The 14,448-nt window shown below is 41.5% G+C and overlaps 1 protein-coding gene across 10 annotated transcripts in view; it reads right to left on the reverse strand.

Annotated features, from left to right (window-relative positions):
* Nucleotides 1-10,082, reverse strand: part of TBC1D1 (TBC1 domain family member 1) — a 97,859-nt gene extending 87,777 nt beyond the window's left edge. For 2 of the 10 annotated variants that reach the window (XM_056489752.1, XM_056489769.1), the window contains exons 1-2: nucleotides 9,223-9,441; nucleotides 2,078-2,600 (exon numbers count right to left, since the gene is read on the reverse strand). In XM_056489752.1, coding sequence (XP_056345727.1) covers nucleotides 2,078-2,494 — 417 coding nt within the window. In that variant the 5' untranslated portion in view covers nucleotides 2,495-2,600; nucleotides 9,223-9,441. Of the gene's footprint in view, nucleotides 1-2,077; nucleotides 2,601-7,036; nucleotides 7,251-7,615; nucleotides 7,713-9,222; nucleotides 9,442-9,978 lie in introns of those variants that run through there. The other 8 variants (XM_056489753.1, XM_056489754.1, XM_056489757.1 and 5 more) reach the window with 6 other exon arrangements.
* Between the last annotated feature and the right edge of the window lie 4,366 nt (nucleotides 10,083-14,448).

Genomic DNA, 14,448 nt, shown 5'->3' on the forward strand with positions numbered 1-14,448 from the left:
AAAAAAAAAAAAGAGTCCTCACAACCAAGAGTGCCAGCACAGGAATCTGCTGAGTTGAACAGGCTGCAAAAGTCCAGTTTCTAAAAGTTATTACTTTTGAAATTGAACAAAAACTGTAGTAACAATTCTAAAATCTTCATCCCAATTCACTGGCTTTTAACAAACAGCTCCTAAAGTTTATAACAAAGGCACATGTGCATTGCCTATCCTTTCAAGTTTGGCATCTGCAAAATAGGTAACATCAGTTCACTCCTCCTGATAAATACACAAATATCAATTAGCTAAAAGGCATTATGGGACCATATTCAGGGCAAAGTAACAACACCCTACAAAGCACAAAGAACTTACTCAAAATTGGAAATTGCACAAAACTTAAGTAAAAGAGGCATGGCTTCACTTTAGATGGTAAGAACACCTGGCATTTCCATTACCTTTTTGTTAAAACAGAGGTCCACAAATGCTGATTGGATGTCTACCTAGACTGTAAAGAAATCAAGAGAACCAGCTCTTGCATGCAAGGCAAGAGACCAGGTGGAAGGTAAGTTTTTGAAAGGATAGATAGCTGTGTTAAAACAGGCATCCAAAAACTTTGGGTGTTGTCTCCAGAAACATACAGACACAGCTGCAAATTTAACTAGAGACTTAATTTTTTTTCTTGAGCATTTCAAACATGTGCAGGAATTTGACCAAACATGAAGAATCTTGAATCTTTCGTTGCAAAAGAAAATGCCTAAAAAAATGTATTGAAGGTAAGCAGTGCTGTGTTCTCATCAGAATCCTGGAAAATCACAAGCACAAGCAAATGCATAAGCAAACTGGAAAATGCATTCACCAGTTGCTATCCAATGCCACGTTTTGAAATGTCTATTTCTTATTTCTGCTCTTACACACATAAACTTGGTATTCTACATTTAACTTAACAGGATTTCTCTCTTGAATGCATATGATTTACAACACATTTGCCTTTTAATTTACTGGAACTGCCATTTTATCTGGGGGGCTTTAACTAAAGCTGTTTCCACATGTTTTGAGCTGTAAGCTTAAGACCACAGATTTGGAATTGCACAAAGTTTTGCTATTGAGCAGGCTGGCATAAATCCCATGTGTGGTGTACATTCACATAATACTTCCAGGGTTCTTTAGCAGGACACCACCTATGAATCAAGTGAGCATGCTGTTTTCCAACATTATGGAGACTAGAGTCAACATTCAAGAGGAGAAAGATATGTCATAATTTTGTCCCCAATAGTTCACAATAACTTTGTGTTAAATCCTACTCATTTTACTCATTATGAGTCAGTGTCTCACACTACTCTCAGACAGAAGAGATCAACAATTTTAATGCTTCTACTTTTTCAGCAAAGACACAACTGCTTAGGAACTGGTTAGGAAATGCAGACTAAGCCAAATCATACCCACTGCCAGACATGCATACTGTCCTGGTTCATACCCAATTCCTGTCTCACACCACACAGCAGCAAGCCTGCGTGTCACGGAGGTGCTGAGACTGTGCCTTGCTCCCACTCCCTAAACCTGCCTGCCAAGCTTTGTGAATTATAGAGCTAGGTAAAGGCTTTCATAGGTCCTGCTGTTAGAGATATGATACCTATGGAGGCTCCACACTACCCTCCCCTCTTTCTGAGAAAGGAGGTATCTCTGTTTCCCAGTCACATAGGTCTCAACTCAGGAAAACAGAAACTTGAGAGGTCTGAGTGCAGGATTAGATAAAGTTCACAGTGACTCGAGAGTGAAATCCTAGTCCTAGTGACATCAACAGAAAAGCTCTCACTGACTTGAGGGCCAAGATTTCAACCCATATTCCAAACTAAAGTGTTTTTTAAACTGATGAAATTCAGGTCCTGATCCTGTAGGAGATATATGCACCTTCCATTTCACATACTGTGCAGTTCAAATTCCACTGTGCAATTAACATAAAATGAAGTAAGTAAGTAAGTTTTAATGAGCTGTAGTCTCTAATTGTAAGTAAAACATTAAGGTCTTACAAGTAGTAAAAGGATTCAAACAGCACAAAAACAACTCCAGGGATGCTTACTTCGGTTCTTTTCTTTTTACTTACTTTTGTCTGATCATCAGCTTTAAATACATAGCAGATACTTCGTTGATTTGCTGCTTCATCCTTTATCAGACAAGCAAAGTAGCTTGGATCATGGCTGTTGTGAATCAGTTTGTGGACCTGCTGTGGCTTGTACTCAAACAAACTTGAACAATTTAAAGGATCCCACTGCTGGGTTTCCCCTGTGTCTGGCTCACATCGCAAACTGGCTGCTGAAACACAAAGTCGGATTTGGCTGATGCTGGGTTTTTCTTTGGAAGTCTTTGCACTGAGCAACTGGATCTCGGCCACAATCCAAGGCAGCATTGACATAGTGGTTAGGGAATGCACTGGGAGAGAACCCACGAGCTGGAGACTGAAACTTGCTGAGAAATCACTAGGTGTTCGACACTTTTTAACTTTGAAAGTTATTGGCTCCATTTTACAGTCCTTCAGGGAACCTGGACTAATTCACCAATATTTCAGTCCCATTATCTGACATTATCTGGATGCTGGATGGCTCCTCCGATTAAGGAACAGAAGAATTCTGAAAGGAAAAGAAAGAGTTATGTAGGTGCTGGAACTCTATGAAAAACCAACTCTCAGTAACACAAATTATAGCTTAACATCAGAAGAGAACTACCACGGCCCATCTAGCAAGTTCCCCCTCTTTGCATTGGGCCTTATTATTTTAGGTGCTACAAACATAATTGTAATAAATACATTACTTGGAAAAGAGTCAATCCTGGTTAAAAATTTGCTTTAGGACCTTAGCTCAACTATCTAATGAGTAACTAAATTACAATGAACATTCTTTCCAGCCTGTGTCTGTTTCATGGGCAGGCACATGAAGATCACACTGGCCTGTTTCAATCCTGTTATCACAGGAAGAACTCAGCTGAGCTATTCTGACCCTCATGACAGTTGAAGTCACTGCCTGCTAAGACACCTACACATTTAGGGGGAGGAAAAAAAAAAAGTCAGCTTGACAACTTTCTTCCCCATAGATGGATGACTTTGAATTTAGGTACTAACACGGAGTTATTTCCCTAGGTGTAGTCTGCCCAGTGATTATTGGTTGTAATCAAACAGACTTTTTCAATAAATAACACTCTAGAAGTCACTGTCATTTAAAAATACTAGCAGCAGCCAACTGAGTGATCACTGAAAAACCTGCCCAGCCACAAGCAACAACCCTTCCAGCATTCTGGGAAGAACAGATGATGATCACAATTCATGGTTGCATTTTAACTCAGGTCAGCCAGACAGGATTACTTACATGTTAGCCAGACTGACATTGCGTCATTTTCATTTCTTAAAATATCAAATGGAATATACCAAGGGACACACAAACCTGTGGTAACCCTGTTATACCCAGCATCTACTACCACTACTGTTATTAGATATTAGTACTTTTAATAATGAAAACAAATAATTGCATTTACTTATAAATTCAATTTCACAAAATGCAGTCACAAAACCACATAGATTGGCATTTGTTACACTACCCTGTTTTAACTCGTCTTTAACTGACCCCAGTTTCAGCTGTTACTTTATATTGTGTGAGACTGACACGTGGCTGACAGGCCTGTAATTGCCTGTGTTTAAACACCAGGACATCAGTTTACCATCAGTCTTACTAGAGTTGCACATAATAAGAACATAAAACATCCCATAATAAGAACTATCTAAAACAACATAAATAGTACCAAGATATCCTTAAAAAACATTTTAATTCTATTTGAACAAGTATTGAATAAGTGGCATCTGTTTACTGTGGCAACAGTATTTCTTATCTTTGTTCATCTACAAATATGATCAAAACCAGCACTATTTTTCTTATGAGTTTCCATTAAACTTTGTCCTTCATTTGCTCTTGTAATAATATTTTCAGACTGAATTTTTAAGTCTTTCACCTTGTTGAAAATGAAAGGAAATTTCAGCATTAAAAAAGCCCCAACACTTTTTTTTTTAAATTTCAAGACGGAAATTAACCTTGAGCTGTTTAAAATGCAACAAATCTGTAAATGTCCCAGTGGGGAAAAATGTTTCTGCAGTAACTGGCAAACTGTAAAAATAAGAGAACTGCAGTAATCATCTCTGGGTACATTTACTTTTTTGAAACTTTTTCATCTTTTGACAAATGAACACTGTGGTCACATTACCAGTTCCAAGAATAGCAAATTTAGCAAGAGTGCAAGTTTTCAAGATACTATTCATTGAATTCCTAATAAATAGCAGTCTAGATGTGTAGATCAATTTTTTAAAAGTCTTTTCATAAACCTCTATGTGTGTATCTGCATGGGGGAGGTGTGGGGAAAAGGGCCATGAAAATCCAGAATTTATACACCTCATTTTAAGTATAATACAACTTGTGTTTATTTCACAAATAAGCAAGAAAATAAGCATATTTTAGACTCACATAAATGCATTATATCCTAAATGAAATGGCATTAAACTGGTGGTTAACGTTGGACATCAGGAAGAATTTCTTCACTGAAAGGGTGGAAAGGATTGGAAGAGGCTGCCCAGGGATGTGGTGAGTCACTGTCCCTGGAAATGTTCAAGAAACAACTGGACCTGATACTTGGTGCTATGATCTAATTCACATGGCAGTGTTCAGTCAAATGCTGGACATGATGATCTTGGAGATCTTTCCCAACATCAATGATTCTGTGATTCTAAACGGGATAGCAACTTCAGGAAGCATTTTTACACCTTCTCAACACAGACTGCTAAATGCAGCTAACATTATAATTTTCTGTCAGATCCAAAATGGTCTCTTCTTTGACAAACTATTACAAATTATTTCTCCTTAACTGCAACAATGAAAAATAGTTCAGCAACTGAAGAGAAGATTTGATTTATTCATAACTACCATGGTGTGTAGTCTTAAACTACATAAAAACTGAGGTATTAGCTTCTAGTGTTCCTGTCACTTAGCGGCATAGATAACAGGATAAGAAAGCCTAAGAAATCTTCATTCTTAGTTGAAAACAAGAGAACTGAACTACCACACAGACAATGATGTATTAGCCACATATTTTTTGTGGTCAATTTCTTATTTGTGTTTTCTGAGAACTCTCCTTAAAAAAAATGTAATTAAAGGCACGTAAAAATATAACTAAGTCACCTTTGTTTCAATCAACTTTTCAAGTTTCTTTTGATTACCACCATCTACCAAGCTCTTTTACCCCAGACCTACAAGGTAACACAGCCTCAAAGATAAATTAATATCACAATATAATATATTATTTTGCATGCTAACTCTGAAGACTGAACACTATATAAAAAACCCAAGGCTGATATTCTGTCATTCTTAAACAAACACTGTGCTGCTGGAATGTATTTAATATAAACGTGAAGCTTCTTGGCATTCTTTTTTTTTTTAGAAAAAATAAACACCTTGCAAAGTCAACAGCATAAATACTCCAATGTCCGCATTTGTTATTTCCAAAGAAAAACACTCACTACTAAATCAAAACTATTAAGTAGAAGTCAAAATGCTAGGTTTTTTTCCTAATGTTAGGAGAGGCTGAAAGTGCAGTTTCTCAGAGCACAAATTCAGCAGCATCAGAAAGTCTCCTTTATCTAACCCATATAGTTCTGTATGTTACTGTTCTGCCTGTTCCATTTCCCTTTCCCAGCCATTCTTTCTTTGTTTTCCCCTTCACTGTAAACAAAGCCCACCAGAAATTATGCCACTTTCCAGCTGCTCATCTTAATGTCCTTCAAGTTTACACCAAGGACTATGTTTTACTTCAAGACCATGAAGTACTTATGTACATGCTTAATTTAGACCTAAAAATAATTTTGTTCTTCTCAACAGGCCTCTTCCCAGCCATAAAATTAAGTAGACATTACAAGCAAAAAGTAGCCATGCTCTCACCTCATCCATGTCTGCCCTGACCCCACCGCTTGGAATTTTAGCACCTTTACCCATCTCCAGTTGCCCCTTTCAGTTCATCCCCTCTGAAATTTGGCTCTGCAGGTGCCATAGGAGTTTACCATACAAATTAGTACAGTAGGATCAAACAAGTTTCCTCTTCCTCCTAAGTGTCTAATTAACTTATGCTTATTAAATGTCTATTTCACCTCTAATCCAAGAGGTAATAGAAAAGATGTAAAAATAAAGCTGTCCAATAGTTTCCTTCTACCTCAACTTTGATATTTATTTGGCAGCTCTAAACACCATTCAGCTTCATTACTCTGAGCTTTCCTTTGCACACTAGATGTCTCCAGGCGTTCTCCAGTGCTCACAGACATAACTGGGACAGTTCCTCTTTTCCCTCTCCACCAGCATCTTTTGAAGGATGTTAGATACCCCTGCACTCAAAACTGTGAACAGCTCAAGTGGCACTCCTCAGCTGACAGCTTTGCTGCTGAGTAAGATAGTTTATAGAGATATAGAGAACATGAACCTTATTGTTCCTCCTGCTTAGCCTGCTTTGATTCAGCTGTATTTGCTCCATCAGCACAAAAACAGCCAGTAAAACTGTAATGCATAAGATACTTGCACAAACCACATTAACAGATCTATCTCTGCCTTCTATACTGAGGAACACCAGACTGACTCATTAATGTGGAAGATAGACACTGCATATACATATGTGTGCCCTTTATCCTCACCTTCTCTTTTGCTCTGATACACCCAGCCAGTTCACACAAGTGAGGAGCAGGCTTAGGAAGCATGCAATACACTGACAGTCCTGTTCTAGCAAAATTTGATACTGTGTTTTTTAAACCCTAACCTAATTAAAAAAAAAATAATATTAGACTCTTGCTCTCCAAAATCAAGTTACATTCTCACCATGTTATGCCACCAAGTTAAAAGGGATCCCTTCAGGGAGAAGTCAGGGTGATGGCAAGACAGCACAAAAGGGAGAGCTACACAAACTATTATTTCTGCCATTGTGGACCCCATGTGAAGGTACATGTCTAAGAAGCATTGCATCATGCAGGACATCATTCTTCAAAACTCACCTTCTCTCAAGACAGCAAAGACTATATCACAAGGGCAAGGTATTGGCTCCAGGTGCCAGTTGGTTAGATGGGGTCAGGAAAGCTCTGAGGTCAGGAAGGAGAATCTTACGAAGTTATTGTGTTAGTAACCTGGGAAAGTGAGGCACTGAATATCAGGTTTGTGCACCTGGGGAAACTCCAGGAGATCTGGGATAGATTCAAACTATACAGAGAAAAGACAAAGAGAGGAGAGAGAAGGTTCTAAACCAAAAGAATACACACACCCTCCCCCTATTCCCTCCAAAAAAAAAAAAAAAAAAGGCAGAAACTTTGACAGTGGTGAAGTGTTATCCTTCTTTAGTCCTTTCTTTTGAACTAGACTAAATTCAATACAGACATGCAATGAAAAGTTTTAAACTATTGTTCAGAACATTGGTAACTGCAGGCTTAAGCAACCCTTCACTCTCCTCCAGCTCCTTCCCTGTTTTGGTTGCAGTTGGAGTGCTGGGACTCACAGCAGAACTGATGAGCTTAGAAGATATGCCAAGCAAGGAAGCAGTCAGAGCTTTCAGACAGCAATGAATAAATGAGGGGTTTGACCTGGGACTTGAACAGAAAGATGCCATCTTCCTTGACCTTTGCAGTTTTTCTGAGAGACAACTGTGCAGTTACTCCACATCAGGCTCAGGACAGCAGCTTTAGTCTATGTAAGTAAGACAGTTTTTCTCCCCGTCAAGAAGCCAAGCAAAAAAATGCAATCATACAGCAAGGTCTTATGAAAAACAGCTGGTTCTTAAATAGCAAAAATTTGTTCAGCTCTTCTCTGCGTGGCATTAGCACTGAACCCGGTTGACAAATGGAACCAGAGGCACTGGTATTGGCTGCACTTCACCACTGATTATTTTAGCAGAAATATCACACTACTTAAGGATTATGAGAAGCCCTGGCCTGCAGCCAGAACTCTGGAACTCTAGCCAGAACAAAACACCACTTGTCTCCCTCTCTTTCTGATCCCTAACTGAAATTTACATTGTCTTTGCTCAAGCTGACAGATTTCTCTATCCACCTGGCAGGATATATAGAAAAATACAAATGGGAATGTGTATTAAGTATGTCATGACACGGTCACTCAAAAAGCCTTTTTTATTTAATTCCAATGGGCACTTGGAAACACAACACACCCCTCTTGTTGCAAGTATATTCTTTTAATCTCACAGCTACTTATTATCTGCTGTTTCCTTCTGAAGCTATCGTTTGCTGTGGGCATGTGCAAATTCAGAAACAAATTTGCCTCAAAAATTAGTTTTAATTTCCATTATTTTTTCATTAAATCCTGATTTTGAAAAGACTTAATGCTTAAATGCTGTCACCAAGTCCAGACTGGGTGTTGAATAACATTTGACTGTATACTCTGTTACTGATTCCAGTAATAAACACACCTAAAATATTTACAAGCACAGCCAACATTTATATCACTTCTCAAGTTTAAAAATAGGCTATTAATTAAAAAAATGCAACAAAATGCTAGTTTGTTCTTGATTAAAACCAAACATTTATAATCAACTATTAAGTGAAGAAAATAGCTGACTGTTCCTGCCCTTAACACCTATTGCTATTTCCTTAATCAAGTCCATGGAAATTAATATGCTGATGATTGAAGTCTTCTGACTCAGCCTCATACAGATCTGAACAAAATATTGAGCTGTTCTACAACTGTTGAACATTCCGCTTTATTCAACTGCACATCCACAGCCAAAATGCCAGCATTCAACTTTGCAGTTAACCAAATTAAAGTGAAAAAAGTGTAAAGTCACCTGCTTATCACTGAATGTGTTTCACTTTCTTTCCATCCTGTCGTTTGTTTCACCTGCAAACATTTCTACTTTTGTGTATTACCTATGATTTTCAGCATTCCTATATAACAACCCGAGACAAATTTCTATTTCAGCACTTACGAGTGTTAAAAGTGTAGTCATATGCATCAGCTCAGAGGTATTCGCAATTCAGAAAAAGCATAATTTATTAATTTTTACCCACGATGTTCCATTCAATCTCTGGGCTTAACGCAGATACAAATCCTACCATCTGCACTACTAAAGGTTCCTACAGCAGATCTGCCATGTTAGCCTCTCTCCCAAATAAAACACAGCACACAAAGGCCTCAATCTTTTCAAAGTGCGCTATAAATAACCACATTCGTTCCATACCTCTCGTGAACGCAGTTTCAAGAGATCATTCCCTTGCTGACTTAGTTGGCGAATTTAAAGGGCCATAGGAGCGCCGTGGGCGGATGGAAAGTTACACTGGGCTGTGGCGCGGGAGGAAAGGTCCGTGCGTCCCCAGCGAAGAGCCGCTTTGCTGCTCTCAGACGGAGCGGGCTCTGGGAGGAGCTACACCCAGCGATTTTGCATAGATGTGCGAGGAAACGGCAGGCAAGAGAGAAAAGGAACTAAAGGCACCTCAGGTCACTGACAGATTAAATTCAAGCAGGTCTCTTGGTTATCCTGACGAGGAGCCAGCTCTCCCAGGACCCCGCCAGCCGAGAACACCAGCACCGGCTCCCCCGTCCGCGCTGCGCTCCCGCCCGGCCGCCCCGTCCCGCAGCACCGCTGCTCGCCCAGCCAGAGCTGCGGCTTCGCCGAGCCGCGTCAGGAGCGACGGCGGGACCGCGCCGCGGCCCGGCAGCGCAGCCCGCCCTTCCCGCCGCGGCACGGAGCGGCCGGGCCGGACCCGCAGCCTTCGCCCCCTCACAGCGCGCCTGAGGCACGGGCCGGGTGCCGCACTCCTCGCCGCACTCCTCGCCGCAACTCTTCACTTCCTCTGCGCCAAGAGCTGCTCTTCCTCCTTCCCCCACCCTCCCGAAACGCTGCTCGCCCCGCCCGGGCCGGCCCGCAGCGGGGACACGGTGGCCCCACCGCCGCCCCCCGACAGGCCGGGGCTGGGGCTGCCCGTGCGCCGCTTACCGCCTCAGGATGTGCGCGCCGCAGGGAAGTGCCCTCGGCGGGCGGCGGCCGCGGGCTGCCAGGCGCGGCCGGGCACCTCCCGCGCGGGGAGGCGGGCCGGGCCAGGGGCTGCCCGCCCGCCGCCTCCCGGGCTGCCCGCTGTGCCCTGTGCTGCCCGCTGTGCCCTGCCCTGCCCGCTGTGCCCTGTGCTACCCGCCGCCTCCTGGGCTGCCCGCTGTGCCCTGTGCTACCCGCCGCCTTCTGGGCTGCCCGCTGTGCCCTGCCCTGCCCGCTGTGCCCTGTGCTACCCGCCGCCTTCTGGGCTGCCCGCTGATGCCCTGCCCTGCCCGCTGTGCCCTGTGCTGCCCGCTGTTCCCTGGCGCTGCCCGCCGCCTCCTGCACTGCCCTGCCCTGCCCGCCCCTACCTGCCGGCGGGCCGGGACGAGAGGGACCCGCGCCACACGCCCGGCCGGGCCGCTCGCAGCGCGGGCCAGAATAGCAACAGGCGGCGGGTCCCGGCACGGACAGAGACGGCGGGCAGCCGGCGACAGGGGGGCGCCCATGTCAGCGGCAGCTGAAGCAGCCTCCCCTCGCCCGTACGTTCTTCTGGAAGAGCATTTCGGCGATGCTGCCCCGTGTGTCTGGCGCAGCCTCTGGTCCCTCGGATGGCGGGCTGAGGTGGAACGGCGAGCGGAGTTCGCTCGCAGGGCTGGATCCAGCCCGGTCGGGAGCTCTGCAGCGACCGAGACCCCGCTTGGCCGTGGGCCCAGCCCTGGCCGCAGGGCAGCCTTCTGAGAGCTCACTGAGCCACCCCGACGGCTTCCCCGAGGAAACCACGCTTGCACACGCATAAAAGCATTGTAAGAGTAGGTATTACTTGGTCTTCCAGTTGCCAGAAAGGATAAGGCATGAATGGATCCGGAGACTTAATTATATTTCTCTGCAAGTGATGATTGAGGCACCCTACATCCCCGTTGTGCAAACCGTTTTTGCACTCAATTAATTTCAAGTCTTCTTGGCAGAAAGACCACTGATTTACTTACTTTTAAGCCTGTGCACCTTTGTAGAATCAGCTTTCTAAAGGAAATCTGCACTGTTGCTGTGAGGGAGACAGTCAAATACAAGCACAGTGTTGCCCCAGATTATGGAAAACAAGTCAGATTTTAGTATCCAAGCACATCCCCTACTTGCAAAGTGTGGGTACACACGAGGATACAAAGTGCATTGTGTCTCTATGACCTTTGGCATCTAGCTGTACTTCTGTAAGATCGCTGGTAAGTGAATTGAGGTCTGTAAGTAGCAGTTCACCCAGAGAGTTTGTTCCCAGTCTGTGCTCAGGTCATGGTTTACTGCTTCCACTTCAGACATGGGAATAGGTACAAGTGCCTCCTGCTTTCCAGACAGCTTTAAGGTCCATGGAAAGAGGAATGCCATCTCCTTTCAACCAGTGCCTGTTTTAGTTTTTAAATCATCACAGCTAAGGACAATGCTCTTACTCCAGTTATCACCCCAAAATCAGTACCTGAGTCAAGTATGTCCTTTTGTTCATTTTAAGCCTGACTGAGCATTTTATGCCTCTGGTAACCACACTCTAGCAGAAGGTGAGCTACACTTCCCAACCAGACAGCTCTGGCACTTCAGCCGAGGCTCATGCATTCCCAAACTACCAACCAATGATCTTAGGAAGACTTTCTTTTACTGCTTCAGTGTTGCCTTTCAAAAAACATAATGAAACAGATAAGGATCCTACAAGACTACTTCTTGGAAAATCCTTGAACAACAGAAGTCAATACTAGAGCATCACAATTAGAAATACTTTCTTATTTCTCTTCTTTGATACTGAGAAAGAAATCAGTCTCAGAATGTTCAGCCTGCCTGCAATGGAAGTTACCTAATCATCACCATTAGGCTACATTGGGCAGCATTCCTTCTCTTCTTCCTGATGAAACTGTTACTTAAGGAGGGGCAAAAAAAAAGAAGCACAATGCGGTTCCAGTCCCTAAAAATTAAACACTTTTATGTATTCCAGGGACTGGGATTCCAATATTCATGTGAAAGCTATGAGCACCAGACTTTCTAATAGTTTTGTTTTCTGAAAGAGTAGATCTCTGGTCTTTCTTTCCTTCACAGGTTAGATTTTCTTTACAGTAGCCTATTTACTAAAACATATACCACCTCAGACTGAAGAGGAAAATTAAGCTTTGCTTTCACATCCTGCAAACACCAGTTTAACCATTTTCTCTTTGCCCAGTCACATTCTAAAAGAAATGCAAGGAGGACTCTACCACTGCCTTTTGTACAGAACCTGAATGTACAGGCTTGTATGAGGCACTCTGTGAGAACACGTGGGTAATGAAGCTTCTTTTGTAGGTTAAGGACCAAAAGTATCTACTCACTTGGTCCCACTTGGGGTAGGATTGTAGATCAATATGAATTTATGCTGGACGTGCCAGGCCATGAGTGAGGGCAGAACTTGGTTCTGTACTCTTTGAAGTACCATGAGGCAAACAGGAAGTTTCCACCCAAGATACTTTCAGAGTTCAAGTTGCTCCACAGTTGGGCAGCAGCTGAACAGTAATGTTTTTTTGATTGTTAGTTTCAATGCAGGCAACTATATTGTGTTTCAGTTGCCTTATAAGCTTCTGTGCTTTTCCCTCTATGTTACCCATAATGATGATTTTCTATTTTTGTTATATAAAACAGTCTTTTCTTGTGACTTCTGTCATGTAAATTTGTATAGTACATTATTAAGGGATGTTATTAACTGTTTTGCAGTGCTTTGACTTAGGGAGCCTTGGATGATGTACTACATTCTTATCCAATTGTATCTCCAAATGCTATTTATAGTCTCAATTCATAAACAAAATTTACATAACTCTTATTATAGCATATTTACCTACTGCATATGCTGTAGGAATACATGCCAGTGACATTAATTAGTGATTATCTTTGTAGACAAGAGGCTTTCTATTATCACTGATGAGTAGTCAAGGAGTTGAGCTACTGTTACAGATCCTGCCTGCTGATGTCTGTATTTTTGAGCATTCCAGATGTCATGATTAATCCCCTCTTGCTTTCATTCGCAAACATACATTTTAAAATGACTTACCAGTGTTTGTGTATTTTAAGCTTTTCCTTTTGTTTGAAAGCTGCTGTTTCTATACAATCATCTATATTACAGTTTATTTAGGTGAATGTTAGGATATAATTGGAAAGCTTAATAGTCTCATCCCATTATTCACAATGTTCTGATGGTGCATGACCTCATTTCAGTTACCTGGCAGTTGCTACAAAGCAGAGTGGTGTTGGCTTCTACTTGGAAGTTGATCAGAAATACTAACCTTGATGAATGTGCATCTTATATAGTGCAAAAATGTACTGGGAAGGAAAGCAATTCCGTTGAATTACCTTTGATTAGTTTTGTACTTAGAGACAGAAAACTGTTTTATTGGTGATTATTTTTATTTACAATTAATTAGATATACATATGGCATCCAGATGCTTTCAGTGTCAGAGTGCTAAAAATCCTCAAACTTGTTAATACTTATGCTGGTAGTTAACAACTGTTAATTTAATATAATTTTAATATTGCTGTTCACACTGATTGTTATCAAGGACATAAGATTTGCCTGTTGGTGATGTGTGAAAATAAAACTCATGACCACTGGAATTTTTGAAAGGACTAGCAAGGAAAAAAAACTTTATTTTCAGAAACTTTGTAGGTGAATCAGTTACATATTTAAATCTTTTTTTATAATGAATTCCAGTTATCCTTGTATGATTTGTTGCATATAGCAGAATTATCAAATAAATCCTTCTTCGACTCAACACCTGAGTATCATAACAATACTTTTATATAATATGCCATAATAAGTTAATAGCCTGTAAGGAAGATGAAATGTATTTACTTCCTTCCATCCAAACTGCTTCAATCCATCCCTGAATTTCAATTTATTCAATTATTTATATAAATGTTATGATACTGGGACTTATAAAAAAACTAATAACCTTCAAGTGAAGTCCATTAGTCTACTCTTAAAGCATTACTATTTTGGAGTTTTATTTTGGCAGTTTTGAGTACTATGCTAATTCTTCTCAGTCTTTCCCTCTAGTCCCATAGGCTTGATCCCCTATAGGATCAATGTTTACAACTGCCACTGGCATTGTGTTTTCATCTGTTATAAAAAACAGGCTCATTTTACATGTTTTTGGTAATGTAGGGATGTGTCTTTCTCTAGAAATAGCCAAGAATTCCCTTATATCTGAGTTCAGTCTGGGCTGCCATCACTATTATTCCAGTCATGGCAATTCCCATTTCTGGATAAAATACTAGTGCACCTGTTCCCATTTCAAGGCTGCTTTTTTACAAATTACATTTTTCTGTGTTTTAATATCTGTCTTGGGACTAATAATATCTAAGTAGGCTTCATTATCTTACACAACACTTGAGTGGAAGAATTAGACCAGCTCTGAAGAAACTGTAGCTTAACA

The sequence above is a fragment of the Oenanthe melanoleuca genome, chromosome 4 (genome assembly GCF_029582105.1).
Source record: "Oenanthe melanoleuca isolate GR-GAL-2019-014 chromosome 4, OMel1.0, whole genome shotgun sequence".
In the NCBI taxonomy this organism is placed as follows: domain Eukaryota; kingdom Metazoa; phylum Chordata; class Aves; order Passeriformes; family Muscicapidae; genus Oenanthe; species Oenanthe melanoleuca.